General features: G+C 38.6%; 1 protein-coding gene across 2 annotated transcripts in view; it reads left to right on the forward strand.

Annotated features, from left to right (window-relative positions):
- The window catches only part of spen (spen family transcriptional repressor), a 40,362-nt gene that overhangs the window by 12,656 nt on the left and 12,657 nt on the right, over nt 1-15,049 (forward strand). For both annotated transcript variants that reach the window (XM_057819786.1, XM_057819793.1), the window contains exons 3-10: nt 4,104-4,721; nt 13,566-13,723; nt 13,811-14,011; nt 14,086-14,237; nt 14,328-14,453; nt 14,528-14,641; nt 14,720-14,833; nt 14,922-15,022. In XM_057819786.1, coding sequence (XP_057675769.1) covers nt 4,104-4,721; nt 13,566-13,723; nt 13,811-14,011; nt 14,086-14,237; nt 14,328-14,453; nt 14,528-14,641; nt 14,720-14,833; nt 14,922-15,022 — 1,584 coding nt within the window. The remainder of the gene's footprint in view (nt 1-4,103; nt 4,722-13,565; nt 13,724-13,810; nt 14,012-14,085; nt 14,238-14,327; nt 14,454-14,527; nt 14,642-14,719; nt 14,834-14,921; nt 15,023-15,049) is intronic.

Genomic DNA, 15,049 nt, shown 5'->3' on the forward strand with positions numbered 1-15,049 from the left:
ATATTAAGCTGATTTACTTTGCTTAATTATTCAGTACCAAAGACATAAACAATGTTGTTTATGATGTTCAACTGCTCATGACTAAAGAACGGAGGGGAGTAAAAACAAACGTGTTTTATGGTGAAAGATGGGAATCTAATCTTTCTTTTTATAAGTTCTGTCTTCATGTAGCCATTGAACACCATATTTTGTGGCACTTTAAAGAAGGGAACGTCCTGTGACATGAGGTTTACTAGTGAATGAGGTAATAGATGACACAAAAAAGCTATAATTTACAATCTTGATACAGATTAACAGAGCAAAATTACAACTGACATTCATATTTACAATAAGTGCAAAATACAAACTTGACTAAGCTGCTTATTTACCAATCACCTATTAGCTTGTCATAAAAAAGACTGGTCGAACTAAAACACAATTATTCCATATGAAATAAGCAATGGCAATTATCATGCTTGTCTGTTGTATAAAATTGAAAAGGAACGAAACGATGACCAGGAGGGCTGAGTTAGTATGGTAAAGATAGATAAATAGATTTTAAAATACAAATAATTCCACATGAATGCTTATTTTTCTGTGTGCCCTGTGATTGGCTGGCAACGAGTTCAAGGTGTACCCTTCCTCCCGCCCAAAGCCAGCTGGGATAGGCTCTAGCACAACCACGACTCTCGTAACAATAAGCAATATAAGAATAAATGGATGGATGTGTGATGGGAATGATAAAAATAGCTGAATAAAGGGGGCGGACATAAAGTGACTTTTAAAAAGTGATTCAAAAGATTCTGTTCTGTCTTGTTACGTGCACACAAGTCATTTTAGGTTTGGAAATAACCAACATTTGCTCAACCATACGAAAAGCTGCAGTACTTTACCTTCGACAGGTTGGAGGTCTATGAAGTCACCACTGGTGATTATATTTGTTGGTGTGTACCATCATTTTTAATCTATTCCTCCATTATTATTACAGGCTGAAGGCTTGTTAAATTGCCACTCATGTTGTTGTTTTTGGTGGTGTGTACACCATCAATTTTTTAAAATCTATTCCCGCATTATTTTTGCATGGATCAGAATGAAATATAATATATATATTGTATGGGTCAATGCCCATTGAACCTTGAAGCTATTTTCTGGAGTTTCCTCCGGATTGATTTGCATTTAAATAAAGAATGGAAAGCAATGGGCCGAATTTCAATTTCACTGATTAATTAAACCTTTTATATGTCATTTAAGAGGTACTGTTTTCTGAGGCTTATTACTCCCTTAATAATGGATGGATTGATCAAAAGCTTCATTATGCATATATTAGATTGATATCCAGTGTTGGGAAAATACATTTTCTACATGAACTATTTGAAATTGCAGTTCACAAATTTCAAATTCATAATTCAAAATTTTGAACTAAAGTTCATGGTTAAAAAAAACAAACTTTCGTAATTCTTTTGTTGTCATTTCTTTCTTTTTTTTTTTTTTTAATTTTTGTAATTCTTTCTTCTCCCCAATGATTGCTGCAAGCTATTATTGACAGTCGATATTTGAAACACAGACAGCAATTATTTTATCCACTTAAACACTGAAACTGTGTCAGATTCATCTTCATATTCAGTTTCAAATCATCGTCAGTACTGACCTGTTCGTAAAACTCGCCTAAATGTTGGTATTAGGCCAGTGTTCTGTCAGATTTTGTACCCCAACAGAAATTACAACTTTGCGGTTCTGCACATGCACATAATGTTATAAACAGCTGAGAATGCAGCAATTCCAAAGTAAACACTAAAAACCTTCTCTAAATAAAGGTATTATGTAGTTACGTTTGGTCATGGACGCACACGAAGGAAAGTTCTCTCTCACCGCGTTCCCCGTGCCGTTAAGCATTTATTTACGTCGTATTCATGTTGCAGAAGTATGTTTATGATGCAGCTTGTTTAAATATTATCCAAAGATGCTCAATAAAGTCCAACTGAATGTAAAAGAATGATTATTCACCACCATAAAAGCTTCGGGAGCAAAAGCTGCCATAGTTGCTAAAACAACACAGACGTGACAGCCTCAGGCAGTTTGATTTGCCAGATTGGATAGTTTTTTGTTTTTTTAAATATTGTTTTTAGCCTATGGCTTTATCTGCAGTTTTGTCGGAAAAGCTCTAATTCAAAACTAATGAATGTGTTTTACGGACCATGTGTCCCATGATCACTCTGGGCTCATACAGCCAATGGGATGAGACTTGAGGGATGGGGGAAATCATTGTTCTGTTATATGATATCTAGTGAGATGTATTAATTAAGAGTTAATTATTATTAAGAGTTAATGTGCATAAAAAAAGAGTTGAAATCACATATACCGCAGTAGTCGCGTATGTTCTTTGCTGCGCAACACCAGTACTTGACAATGAATGAGCTTATAAACGCCGCTCACAACCACTAGAATGAGCGCGTTCACAGTAAAGTTCAGAGACAAAAATATGACTCATTCAGTTCTCGTTCGCCCAAAATATGAACATTCACAACACTGTTGATATCCGTATTAAAGTTTGTAGACTGATTTTTTAGAATTATTGTTTCTTTGATTACTTTAACTAATTATAATCAAATCAGTTTATTAAAGTCATCAGAAAATACTCATGTTTGGTGTCAAATTGATTCAGAGTGAGCGTAGGACAGACAGCTGTACTGTTGACTGAAGGACATAGTAATGTATCATCGCAAATGACCCATCATTGAAAATGTTAATTGATACAAAGATACAATCAATTCTTAAATTCGCCAGAAAATAGTTGCGTTCAGTATAAAATTGATTGGGATTGACCATAGGACACATCTGTAGGGGTTACGGAAGGATAGGCATTGTCGCTAATGACGAATCAATAAAAATGTTCATTGAAACTTTATTAAAATCCGATGAATTTCGAATTGGTGAGAAAATACTTGTTTGGTATCAAATTGATTGGGATTAAGTGTAGGACACAGCTGTATGGGTTACGAAAGGTTCATTAATGACTGAGTAAAGAAAATGTTAATTGATACTCATTTAAAATACCATAATTTTTCAAAATGGTCAGAAAATACTTGTATTTGGTGTCTATTCGATTAGGAATTAAAATAGAATAGATACTGCAATCCAATGAGTATCACATGCGAACATGTCACCTGAAAATGACACATTTTACCTAACAGTCGATGGAGTGTGCCCCTTTGTTTCCAATTTTTCAGAAGCTAGCTAACCATAGTCTTTGGCAGAAAACAATATTAATCATACAACGATTACCTTGACCAGAACCTTTTTTTTCCTGACCTGTTGTCCTTTTATTATACAATATAAAAATATTCTAGAATCAAACATTGACCAAGCGAGAGCTTTATAGAACCTACATCATAATCCAAGCAACAGTACTTTTATGCAGAATTCCAACCTTTGGGGCGACAGAAACTACACACAGCAGCTTTAATGCTTTTCTTCAAAACATACAAATTAGAGTACAGTGGCATTAAAACGCTCCGCATCTGGGTATGCCTAAACATTTTCATGCCACTGTACATGGTTAGAAAAAAATACCCCTAATTGCTCGGTATGTAATTTACCACTTTCATGGCAATACAATATTGATTATTTTGAACAACAATACAATATTTTTCCAATATTCCAAAGACGGTCACAATTCAATTTGATGGATTCAAGGCCTTAGATTTAATATGATTATACGCAATCAGGTAATTTTTACCTAACGCATTAAAAAAAAATGGAACACAATTGCGATGTTTTTGATGATGAATTTTGTTGCTGAAACATTTTGGAGAGTTGAGGAATAGCCATCCCTTTTAATAAGACAGTACATCTAAAAGATGTTGATTGATGTTTTGCATTTTGATCAATTTCAATTTGATTGTGCTTAACCAGTCAATATATCGATTAGTTGTTAAATCACTTCTAAATACCTTTTTGTCTTTGATAACCATTTTTAATGATGACTGGCAATAAATTGGGGAACATTACAAACTGGGAAAATCTTGTGCTAAATTAGTCAGACTGAAATTACTTGTAAATAGGTTGTATAAGTCTCAAACATTACATATGGATGATTTTCCTTCATCTGTTTTGTCTTTTCCTAGGACTTCTGAAAGTAGAGAGCGGGCATACGACCACGGTGCTTATGGTCACCACGAGCGTCAAGGAAGCGGCTTTGAACGACAACGGCATTATGACACGGACTACTATGCGAGAGAAAGGACTCTAAGCTCATCTGGGAATAGTTCTAATGCGGCCATGGGAAACAGTACAACATTGTCCTCCGGAGTCAGCGGTATCGTTAATGCTGTTGCTGGAAACAGCAACAGTGATTCTAGAACAAGTGGGGCGGCAGGGGCTGCTGCAGGAGCAAGTGGAGGATCTACATCCAGCGGGGTTGGTTTCTATCGCTCTCACAGCAGGAGTCCATGTCGCTTTGGGACACCAGAGCCTCGTTATGATTCTCGGACCAGGGAAGCCTTTACGTTGGCTAGTGTGGTTCACAGGGACCTTTACAGAGAGGACAGGGCTCGACGCAAAGAACGGTCATTTCGACAGAGTCGCAGTCGCTCTCCACACTCTGCGCATTCGCGAAACCCCTCCCCCCAGAGGCTGGCAAGCCAGGCTAGTAGGCCTCCACGCTCCCACAGTGGTTCTGGCTCTCGCAGCCGCTCCTCCAGTTCAGACTCTGTCAGCAGCACCAGCAGCAGCACTAGTGGCAGGTCAGTAAAGCTTTTAATTTTTTCATTTTAATTTTTTACCCCGATATATCTTTTTTTGTTTGCAGTGGTGCCTCCTTGCTTGAGTAAACTGGAGCAAAGTTGTTCTTGATGTTGACGATTTTCTTGATGAATTAAGAACTATGGGTTCGTGGTTTTCATCGGTATGCTCTGTATACAGGGGATAATGATAGAGATTATGTCAGTGCCTGGTTTTGATCAAATTCAACATTGACTATATTTCCCTGCGTGGCTCTTTCAGACAAATCTCATTGTAGATAAAAAACAGGATTTTTAAATTGGAACATGCCTTGAAATTACCACCTTGCTTATCTTGCCTGTGTGTTGAATTTTATTCCACTCGAATGATACAAAAGGTATTGTCGTTACCTGGGTCCACAAGACAGGGACCAGTAGGATTTACAAAGTTAAGTCTTTTTGCTGTTTTTTTTCCCCTTTGTTTTTCAATTTGTCATTTTAATCATATTGTACTGTTGTATCCATGGCCCATCCTCATATCTTACAAATTGCAGTCCTGTAAGTGTTTCAAAAAGCCAGCAGTACTAGACATTGACTACTGTTTCTGGCTCCTCTGGTTTCAGGAGTTGGCAGTTTACGTTGACACTCCATTCTAAACTGCCCAATTTCACAATCAAAATAAACTTGTTTAAAGCCTGGTACAGATTTTGAATTTGGACTATGGCAATATAAATGCTTCATTATATCTGTATGGGAGTGGTTTTTTTGGTTACCACAATCATGAAGTGTAATTTACTGTATCTGTTAAAAAACATATATATATATATATATATTGAAGGGGCATAGAACACTTGCATTTCTGGGATCTCTTGGAATCTTCACCCATTTGATGTAGAGAACACGTAACCGCCCAAATTCCCTAAATATGTGCTTCTCAAACACAGAGAGGAAAACATAGCAGCTGTCATAGTGGCGCCCAGATCAGTAAAAACTGAGTTTCAAATGGGAGCAGGCAAACGTTAGGGATGATGTCGCTGTTGCTATGTGCAGTTTTTCTTTACACTCTGTGGTTGTACAGTGTTGTTATTATGACTCAATTAGAAGGGACACTCGGACACAAATGGGACACATTCTTCAGGAAACACTACAATAAGTTTAAAGAACAAATTAGTGACGAGATTTGTCGTTCACTTGAGTAAACGAATCCATTCCGGTTCGTTCAGTAAAAAGATTCGTTCAAACAAATCGTTCAACGAATCGTTCGCCCCCCTCATCTCCCTCCCCGCCCAAACGAATCGTTCGGTTACTGAACGGGAAGTGACGTTGCCGAACGAATCACCAAAGACCGCTTCGCAGTATAACTGAACGGGAAGTGACATTGCTTGGTCCCTCCCTCTCTTCCACATTGACCACTCGTCGTAGTTTCAGAAATGAGTGACAGGCGGTATCATTCTGCTTTCACAGACAGCCTCGTCTCCCTCCTGCTGCTGCAAAAGCGAGGGAGAACTTCCGCGTCGTCTGTCCTAGTTCTATGGGCTCAAAGTCATGGCTCGTGCTTGCATTTCGATTTAGGACACGGTTAAACATTTTCCTTTTGTGAGGGGAGTAGGGGGCGGGGGCGCACGGACTTTCTTTAGCAGGTTCTTGATCACACATACATATACAGCATGTTTGCTGTCACGAAAATAAAAATACATCGAAAGTTTAATTTCTGAATATGGAACGACCAACACATCATATTTACATCTCGCTCTGTTGTATTTTTGTTTTTTAGTATTAAGATGATCGTGTTGAACTTTTGCACTGGTATTAATAAATAAATTAATCCGGTCAGCTCCCCTGTCGTCCCCGCATCTCAGATCGTCAAATGCTGACGAGAAATAATTGTTTGCTCTTTACGATGTCGCCTTTCTACTCTCATTAGTCTGTTAAGAAAAATGTAGACATATTGCGACATCTCCCGTGTCCGCGTGCTTTGTTTTTGGGCGCTTGAGTAGCATATGATGGACGGATTGACATAATTTGTCAAACCAACCAACACCTGACACGAGGGAAAAAAAAAAAAAAAAAACACTCGGAAAAAAATTACATGTATATACAGTTTCATTGCAAATCAGTATTATGGTGATCATATTGTTTTTTTTTTTTTGCACTGGTATTAATAAATAAAATAATCCGGTCAGCTCCCCTGTCGTCCCCGCATCTCAGATCGTCAAATGCTGACGAGAAATAATTGTTAGCTCTTTACGATGTCGCCTTTCTACTCTCATTAGTCTGTTAAGAAAAATGTAGACATATTGCGACATCTCCCGTGTCTGCGTGCGTTGTTTTGGGCGCTTGAGTAGCACATGATGGACGGATTGACATAATTTGTCAAACCAACCAACACCCGACACGCTGACACGAAAAAAAAAAAAAAAAAACACTCGGGAAAAAATTGACATGTATATACAGTTTCATTGCAAATCAGTATTATGGTGATCATACTAAATATTTTTTTCTGTGCACATATGAGGTAAATATCGCTGCCATGAAGCCTTCATATAGTGACAGTTCTCTGCCCGCTTCACTGCCGTCACGCGACCACAGCTCAGCTTTTGCTTGCCTCGTAGCTACCCGTGTTTTAAATTACTGTAAATTTGATAGTATGTCGTCATAGGCAGTCACGAGTTTGTTGAGAAAAGTACTACTCTAAACAATGCTCGCTAGATTTGTGTGGTGTTTTTGTCTGTTTGAGCAGCATTTGATAGGCTCCACGTTAACAAATATGTGACAAAGTCATTTCCTTTCATTTTCTGATTCGTTCACCGCATAGTCATTACTGGAAAATCAAGTTAGCAGCAAGCTAGGTCAGGAACCGGAGGACCGAGTCACTGAACGGGAAGTGACAAAACTCAGTCTTGCCCCCCTGCCTGCACGCTGGCTGCTTATTGGCCACACGTGGACGTGAGTGACAAACGCCCTGATTCTGTTTCCGCTCCCTCCCCTGCCCGCGATGAGGCTGGCGTCTGATTGGTCGTGTGCGATGTCAGAAGACGCTGCCGCTTGCTCAACGCCCTCCCACGCAGCGAACAAGCACCACCTTCATAGAACGAATCAGTGCAGATGATGATTAGTTCGGTCTCGTTCACCAAAACAATTCGTTCAAAAAGAACGAATCGTTCGCGACCGATACAACACTAGAACAAATGTGAAGTAATTTCATAAGATGCCAAATAGGGTCACAATTAAAGTAATTGAACAATTTCCAACAAATAAAGCATGAAAAAATTGTTGTATATTATTTATTATTGTTGTATATTTGAAAAAGTAATCGCTTTTCCGAAGTTCAAGCCTGAAAGGTGACGAACCCAGAAGTGATACGTCACACCGAGAACAGCGATGGCAGCGCTCCATACGGCCACCATACAAAGCCCTTCGAACAATGATTCAAACAGCGATATAAGCGATAGATCGGGTGCAAGGGAGTAGATCCAAGTTTTTGATGAGTCTGAGGAAGAAGAGGAGGTTAGAACTTTATGTTGGACCTAACATGTATTAGCCAGACGCTAATCAGGTTGCAAACAATGTGCCTAGACTACCTAACATGGAATGGAGACAAGACCCATCGTGATTACAAGATTGGTAAGATATAGGCTGTTATTATTTTCATGATTTGAAGATGCCGGCATTTGCACATAATTTTATGTTTTTGTCTATCTGATGACATTGTTTAAAAAAAATAATAATCAGACTTCATGTTCATTTTGGCAGATCCGGCAGCTCTCGTGCAAATAAAATAATAATATAAAAATGTTGGGGGGAAAGAAGGAGATGAGTCGTTGATGGCTTTCTCCACTTTATTGTGGCAACAATAAGAAAACAAAATAATAGCGGACTGCCGCCACATTCGACCGCCAAGTTTTGCTTCTCGCTCATCTCCCCCTCGCCTCCTTCTACTCACAGCTCTCCAGTCCCAGCCTCTCTTAAACGGATCGTGCATAGTGTCTTGTTATGAGCTTTTTGTTGACAAAGGTATCGAACACACGATGTGCTGACAACTTTGTTTCTTTATTAACACATGGAGCTAACACTACGAACACAGCTTGGGGCTCTCGGCGGGCTGTGCGGAGCAATAGATAGAGCCTGTGCCTCTCTATCACACTCCCGCGTCACGTGACCAAAACAAGAGTAACGTTGCATGCACTTCAAGGTGCCTCGAAAAACATTATATCAGAAAATTACACGCAGTTAGGACATTACAGTATAAAATAATAATATGCATACATTCATTTACACAACAAATCCCAAGAATTGCATGTAGTATATGAAAATTAACAACATATGAAAGAGTCGGAGATTTGTTGGTGCACTGAGAAGCTGGACCAACAAATCACACTCATGAAACTAAAAAAAAAATGATAAAAACTTGAAATTTGCGGCATCTTGGGAGCAAGCAGCCAGGATCAAACGGTATTTCCGTATGCCCAAAAGACTGTTGCATTTACTGTTTTTTTTTTCAAAAAGAAGGAAGATGGTTCAAAACGAGTCAGAAAAGCACATAGAAAAGAAAGAAAAAAAGGAAAGTCCCACAGCATAGCAAGTGGGCATTCGCGTTTTGTTTTCAGCACCATTTTCTGCATAATGTAATGTCCGTAACTGGGTGCGGGCCCGTGAAGGGGCCATCGGACAGCAGAATGGTGACGCAGCAGGAAGTGAGGAGACGTGTGCGGCGTGAGAGCGAAGTTGGCGGTCGCATGTTGCAGCAGTCCGCTGTTATTTTTGTTATTTGTTATTTAACTGTTGCCACAATAAAGTGAAGGAAGCCATCATTCACTCCTCTCCTTTCTATTTCCCTATTCGGGCTATTACAATATGTTCTGGGACCTGTCCACGTGCAGTCATCCCTGCGCTGTCATATGTACTTTGCGTTCCGGCACCTTATTATTTACAAATTAAGCACTGTTCCACAAAAGTTGGCAGCTCTGCTTTGACAAAGGCATCAGTCATGTTTCCAAAAATCACTTACTTTTTTGCAAATCCTTGATAATAAGCAGTCCGGTTGAGGAAGCAGGCATCTTCGAAGTCCTTGTAGCAGAGAACACGACTGGATGATGGCATGAAATTCATTCGCTTAGTGCGAACAAAAGATGTCCATTTACGTGCCCTGCTATCCTTCAGCCATTCATACAACTTTTCTTTAGATTGAGAACAATATATCGCCACACACCGCCGTGGCATCTTACCGAGAAGCAATGCAACAATACTGTGTGTATGGCGGACTTCCCTCGCAGTTCTCGGTGTGACGTCAATACCGAAGATTTCCGAAGATTGTCGAAGAAAAGCATTTTCGTTGTCAAGGGCGTTGCTATGGGTTAAACAAAGAATCTGGAAGGGTTGCGTTAAAAAAGTTAATGAAAATATGCTTATAATTGTTTAGCCATTGATATTATTCCAAAACATGGTTGGCCAACCTTACTTCACATTTGGCCTTTAAAGACAGAAAGCTAGGGTTAGGGTTTTACATCAGTGGATTATGCTCTGGTAATGGTTTGAAGCCAGTTTGAGGTTTTTCAATTTTATTTTGCAGGTCTAAAAAAAAAAGTATTTTTGACTTTATACTAAAAATCTGGTGGAACTGTGACTTAATGTACTGTACTTGTCTGAATTGATTTTCAGTTATTACACCTGTCTTATATGCTTCCTTTGTAGCTGTTGTAGTATTTTCTTTCTTGACGGTTAGTAAGTTACCATATTATTTGCTGTTCATAGTCAGTTAAACTGTCCACTGCAATGTAGGATCAATAGGTAATGAGTTCAAGGAAGGACAGCATTTAACCTTGTAGCTAGCTGGCCCTGCAGAAGATAGAGTAGTGGTGAGCTTTCCAGTGACTGTTTCTGACATGTTTTAGATGAAGAAAGGATAGTGACTGTTGGATGCAAATGCTCTCTGGTTTAAAAAAAAAAAATGGGTGGCAACCTTTCTAGATCTGAGTGTGTCATGGTCTGCTGTGTGTCTGTGTCAATACTTCTTTCATTCATTACTCTGCTACTGGCATCTGACTTCATCAGAGCAGACAAAAGAAGAGTTTGCCTAATGTGCCCATAGAGATACACTCGACAACTAGCATATATTATAGCTACCCCACAGCACAATTTTGTGCTATGTTGACAAAACAAGTTCTCAAGAATCAATTACAATTTGAAGGCGAGACTTGCTCCACTTTCCATGAATTTAATCAAAATTAAATGTTTTTGCCACACAGGTTGACTTACTTAAAAAGCTATAAATATATATTTTCTTAAACCATAACATTTGCACTGTAAATATTGCATATACTATATATGTCTTGGGCACCAGCTCAGTGGCTTGCTGGTTCTCCCTCGTGGGGATTTGGGAATAACCCTTTTGTAAATTGTTATTGAAAATTACTTGTTTGTTGGTTTTGTTAGTGATTGTCTCCTAAAAATTAAGGTATAACTATTACCGTAATGTTTTACTTACTTTTTTTTTTTCTAACTTTTATTAGTATTTATTCATTTCCATTAAGTGTTATATATATTAGGGCTATCAAAATTATCACGTTAACGGGCGGTAATTAATTTTTTAAATTAATCACGTTAAAATATTTGACGCAATTAACGTACATGCCCTGCTCAGACAGATTTAAATGACAATACAGTGAACTGCCCACTTGTTAATTGTGTTTTATGGAGTTTTGCTGCCCTCTGCTGGCGCTTGGGTGCGACTGATTTTATAGGCTTCAGCACCCATGCGCATTGTGTAAGTAATTATTGATATCAACAATGGCGGGCTACTAGTTTATTTTTTGATTGAAAATTTTACAAATTTTATTAAAACGAAAACATTAAGAGGGGTTTTAATACAAAATTTCTATAACTTGTACTAACATTTATCTTTTAAGAGCAAGTCTTTCTATCCATGGATCGCTTGAACAGAATGTTAATAATGTAAATGGCATCTTGTTGATTTATTGTTATAATTAACAAATACAGTCCTTATGTACCGCATGTTGAGTGTACTGTATATATCCATCTTGTGTCTTATCTTTCCATTCCAACAATAATTTACAGAAAAATATGGCATATTTTGTAGATGGTTTGAATTGCGATTAATTGCGATTGATTACGATAAATTAATTTTTAAGCTGTAATTAACTCGATTAAAATTTTTAATCGTTTGACAGCCCTAATATATATTTATATATATATATAATATATAATTTCACATGTTTGCTGATGGGAGTTCCAGCTCTTGTATTGTGTGCAGTCAGCATACATAGCCCATGCTTCATGAATGACAGTATAAACGTTAGTAGGAAGTTACATTATTTACCACCGTCTTGGCAATATCATATCACCCAGCACTATTCCAACCTGTATGCTCTTTGAGACAGAATCAATCACTTGAGTTTTGACTGGTTGGAAAAGGGAGCCAAAATCATTCATGCATTTTCAGGAGTTTATTGAATGGGACAAAGCAAACATCACAAAATGGGAACATTTACAAGCAGCTGCAGCAAATCTCAAACTCAGACGACCATACACCGATTTGTGGCATAAACTGGATGGATAGGTTTTGGATGGGTTAAAAAGTGACACCTCTGGTCAAATGAGGTACCGGTATTTTCAGGAGACACTTGTTCTTTTTCTCACTGCGTAACTCTCAGCGATAATGTACTCCTCCCACCCACACCCCCTTCTATGTGATCCAGTTGAAACTGGAAATTTCTAGCCAGTGCTGGCTGCTTGCCCACTCCCCAGGCCAGGCTGCCTCAGTCAGTAGCACTTCCGGGAGTGCCTGAGCACAGACGAAGAAAGGGAGGAGAGGAAAAAACAGGGAAAGAAGCTGGCAAAGAGATGGTTTGAATATAATGAGGCACCCATGAATTTTAACACACACTAGTCCATCTATCCTTTTATAATGACAAGCAGCAGTGGAGAAATGAGCTTGATAGAAATGCGAAATGCTTCAGATTTGTCTTTTTCCGCCACACTATCTGGATTTAACATGGGATTAATCTGCAGTATTTTTCAGTACGGTGTGTAGTGGAATGCTTTAACTCCTTAAAGACCTGGCATTCACATACATGAACATCACATTTTGGGTCATGTGGGCCACAATATTATCATTTTGTATACAAATTCCATAATATTTAGGTCATTGGCTGCCATTGACAGTGCTAGACGTCCAACTTATCTTAAGTGGGATAGGCTGGTAGCAAAGGATCGCTGCCAGCCCAGCAGTAAAAATGGATTAGGCATCTAGCGCTGTCAGTGGCACTGACAGCTAATCCTCCCAGTTTAATATAAAGACAAAAGACAAATATGTTTTCAATGAGTCGCCTACTATTTCTCCAACCACCTTCTAGAATGCCTTAAGCATTTAATACAAAGCCAACACCACCATAGCCTACTATTATTTCAACTAAACAAAATGTGAGTTGAACTTTTTGGTAAGAAAATGTCAATACATTTGCATAAGAAAGAGTCGATACGTTGTCAAACATTGTTGTTTATTTCTTATATGCAAAATTATTTTTGCCTGTCATGGAAATTTCCCTTAGTTTCGTATACCTAGGTATTTGTACCACAGTAACACTGGTGGAATTTAAGCCCGAAAAGTTGTATAGGACAGTTAAACACAGTTCATCAACTTCTCGCAACTGACCGGTTTCGGAGCGAGTTGTTTTCAAATTTATCAGTATAGTCCACAAGTGACTGTGTTGCTAGTGAATTTCGACCTTAAGTGTACGAGTCAATAAAGGGTTGAAATTGAATAGGTGTTTTATTTTCTTCACTATTGTATGTTAATGCGACATTTCAGCAAAATTAAGTTCCAATGATGTTGTTTTGCATTTGCCTCAGTGATTCCAGCAGTAGTTCAAGTGATGAATCACCAGCACGCTCTGTGCAGTCAGCTGCTATTCCAGCACCATCAGCACTTCCTTTATCATCTCTTGACAAGGAGGAACCACGTAAAAGTTTTGGCATCAAGGTCCAAAATCTTCCCGTACGATCTACAGGTGTGTTGCTGCCTCCTTCAGCGCAAGAAAAATCCTTGTTGTTTTTTGCTAACCTGTATTAAAAAAATATTTTTTTATTCACTACAGATACAAGTCTTAAAGATGGCTTGTTTCATGAATTCAAAAAACACGGAAAGGTCACATCTGTACAAATTCATGGAGCTTCAGAAGAGCGCTATGGACTTGTCTTTTTCCGGCAGCAAGAAGACCAAGAAAAAGCTCTTGGCGCATCAAAAGGAAAGCTTTTTTTTGGAATGCAAATTGACGTCACAGCCTGGAACGGCCCCGGTATACTATCGTTATGAATCCTTGCATGCGATATCAATGAAATACAAAACTAACAAGGACTTCGCTTTTTTCAGAGACTGAAAGTGAGAATGAGTTCAGGCCTTTGGATGAAAGGATAGATGAGTTTCATCCAAAAGCTACAAGGACGTTGTTCATTGGGAACTTGGAGAAAACCACCACATATCATGATCTGCTCAGCATCTTTCAACGCTTTGGAGAGATTGTGGTATATTTACTAAACATTGTGAACATTGCACTCTGTTTTACAATATATTGACTTCTAACAGTATCATTGTCTTTTATGATGCCCATGAAGGATATCGACATTAAGAAAGTGAATGGAGCCCCGCAATATGCCTTTTTACAATACTGTGACATTGCAAGCGTGTGCAAAGCCATTAAGAAGATGGATGGGGAGTACCTTGGAAACAATAGACTTAAAGTAAGAATCAAATTCCATCAAAATTTATCAACACGCTTAGAATAATAGCAGTTTAATAAGGTTTTGTTCTTCAGCTTGGCTTTGGAAAAAGCATGCCTACGACATGTGTTTGGCTTGATGGATTAGCGTCAAACACAACTGAGCAATTTCTTACTCGACACTTCTGCCGCTATGGACATGTTGTCAAGGTGGGTCAAGTTATACCTGTACGTGTGTACTTTGCCTTTGGGCACATGACAATGTCTTGTACTATCCGTCCTCTTCAGGTTGTATTTGACAGGATGAAAGGAATGGCCCTCATCTTGTATAACAACATTGAATATGCTCAGGCCGCAGTCAAAGACACAAAAGGATGGAAGATAGGGGGCACTAAAATAAAGGTAGGCCTTCTCTGATGCCGTACTCCGCGTACTGTATGTCTGAGTACATGTAAACTAGACATTGAAACAATCTATATGTTTACAATAGGTGGACTTCGCCAACCAGGAGAGTCAGATGGCTTTCTATCGTTCAATGCAAGCATCTGGCCAGGATATTCGAGATTTTTATGACATTCTTTCTGAAAGAAGGTTTGTTTGCAGTTTTGAATGATTTTT

The sequence above is a fragment of the Corythoichthys intestinalis genome, chromosome 2 (assembly GCF_030265065.1).
Source record: "Corythoichthys intestinalis isolate RoL2023-P3 chromosome 2, ASM3026506v1, whole genome shotgun sequence".
Lineage (NCBI taxonomy): Eukaryota > Metazoa > Chordata > Actinopteri > Syngnathiformes > Syngnathidae > Corythoichthys > Corythoichthys intestinalis.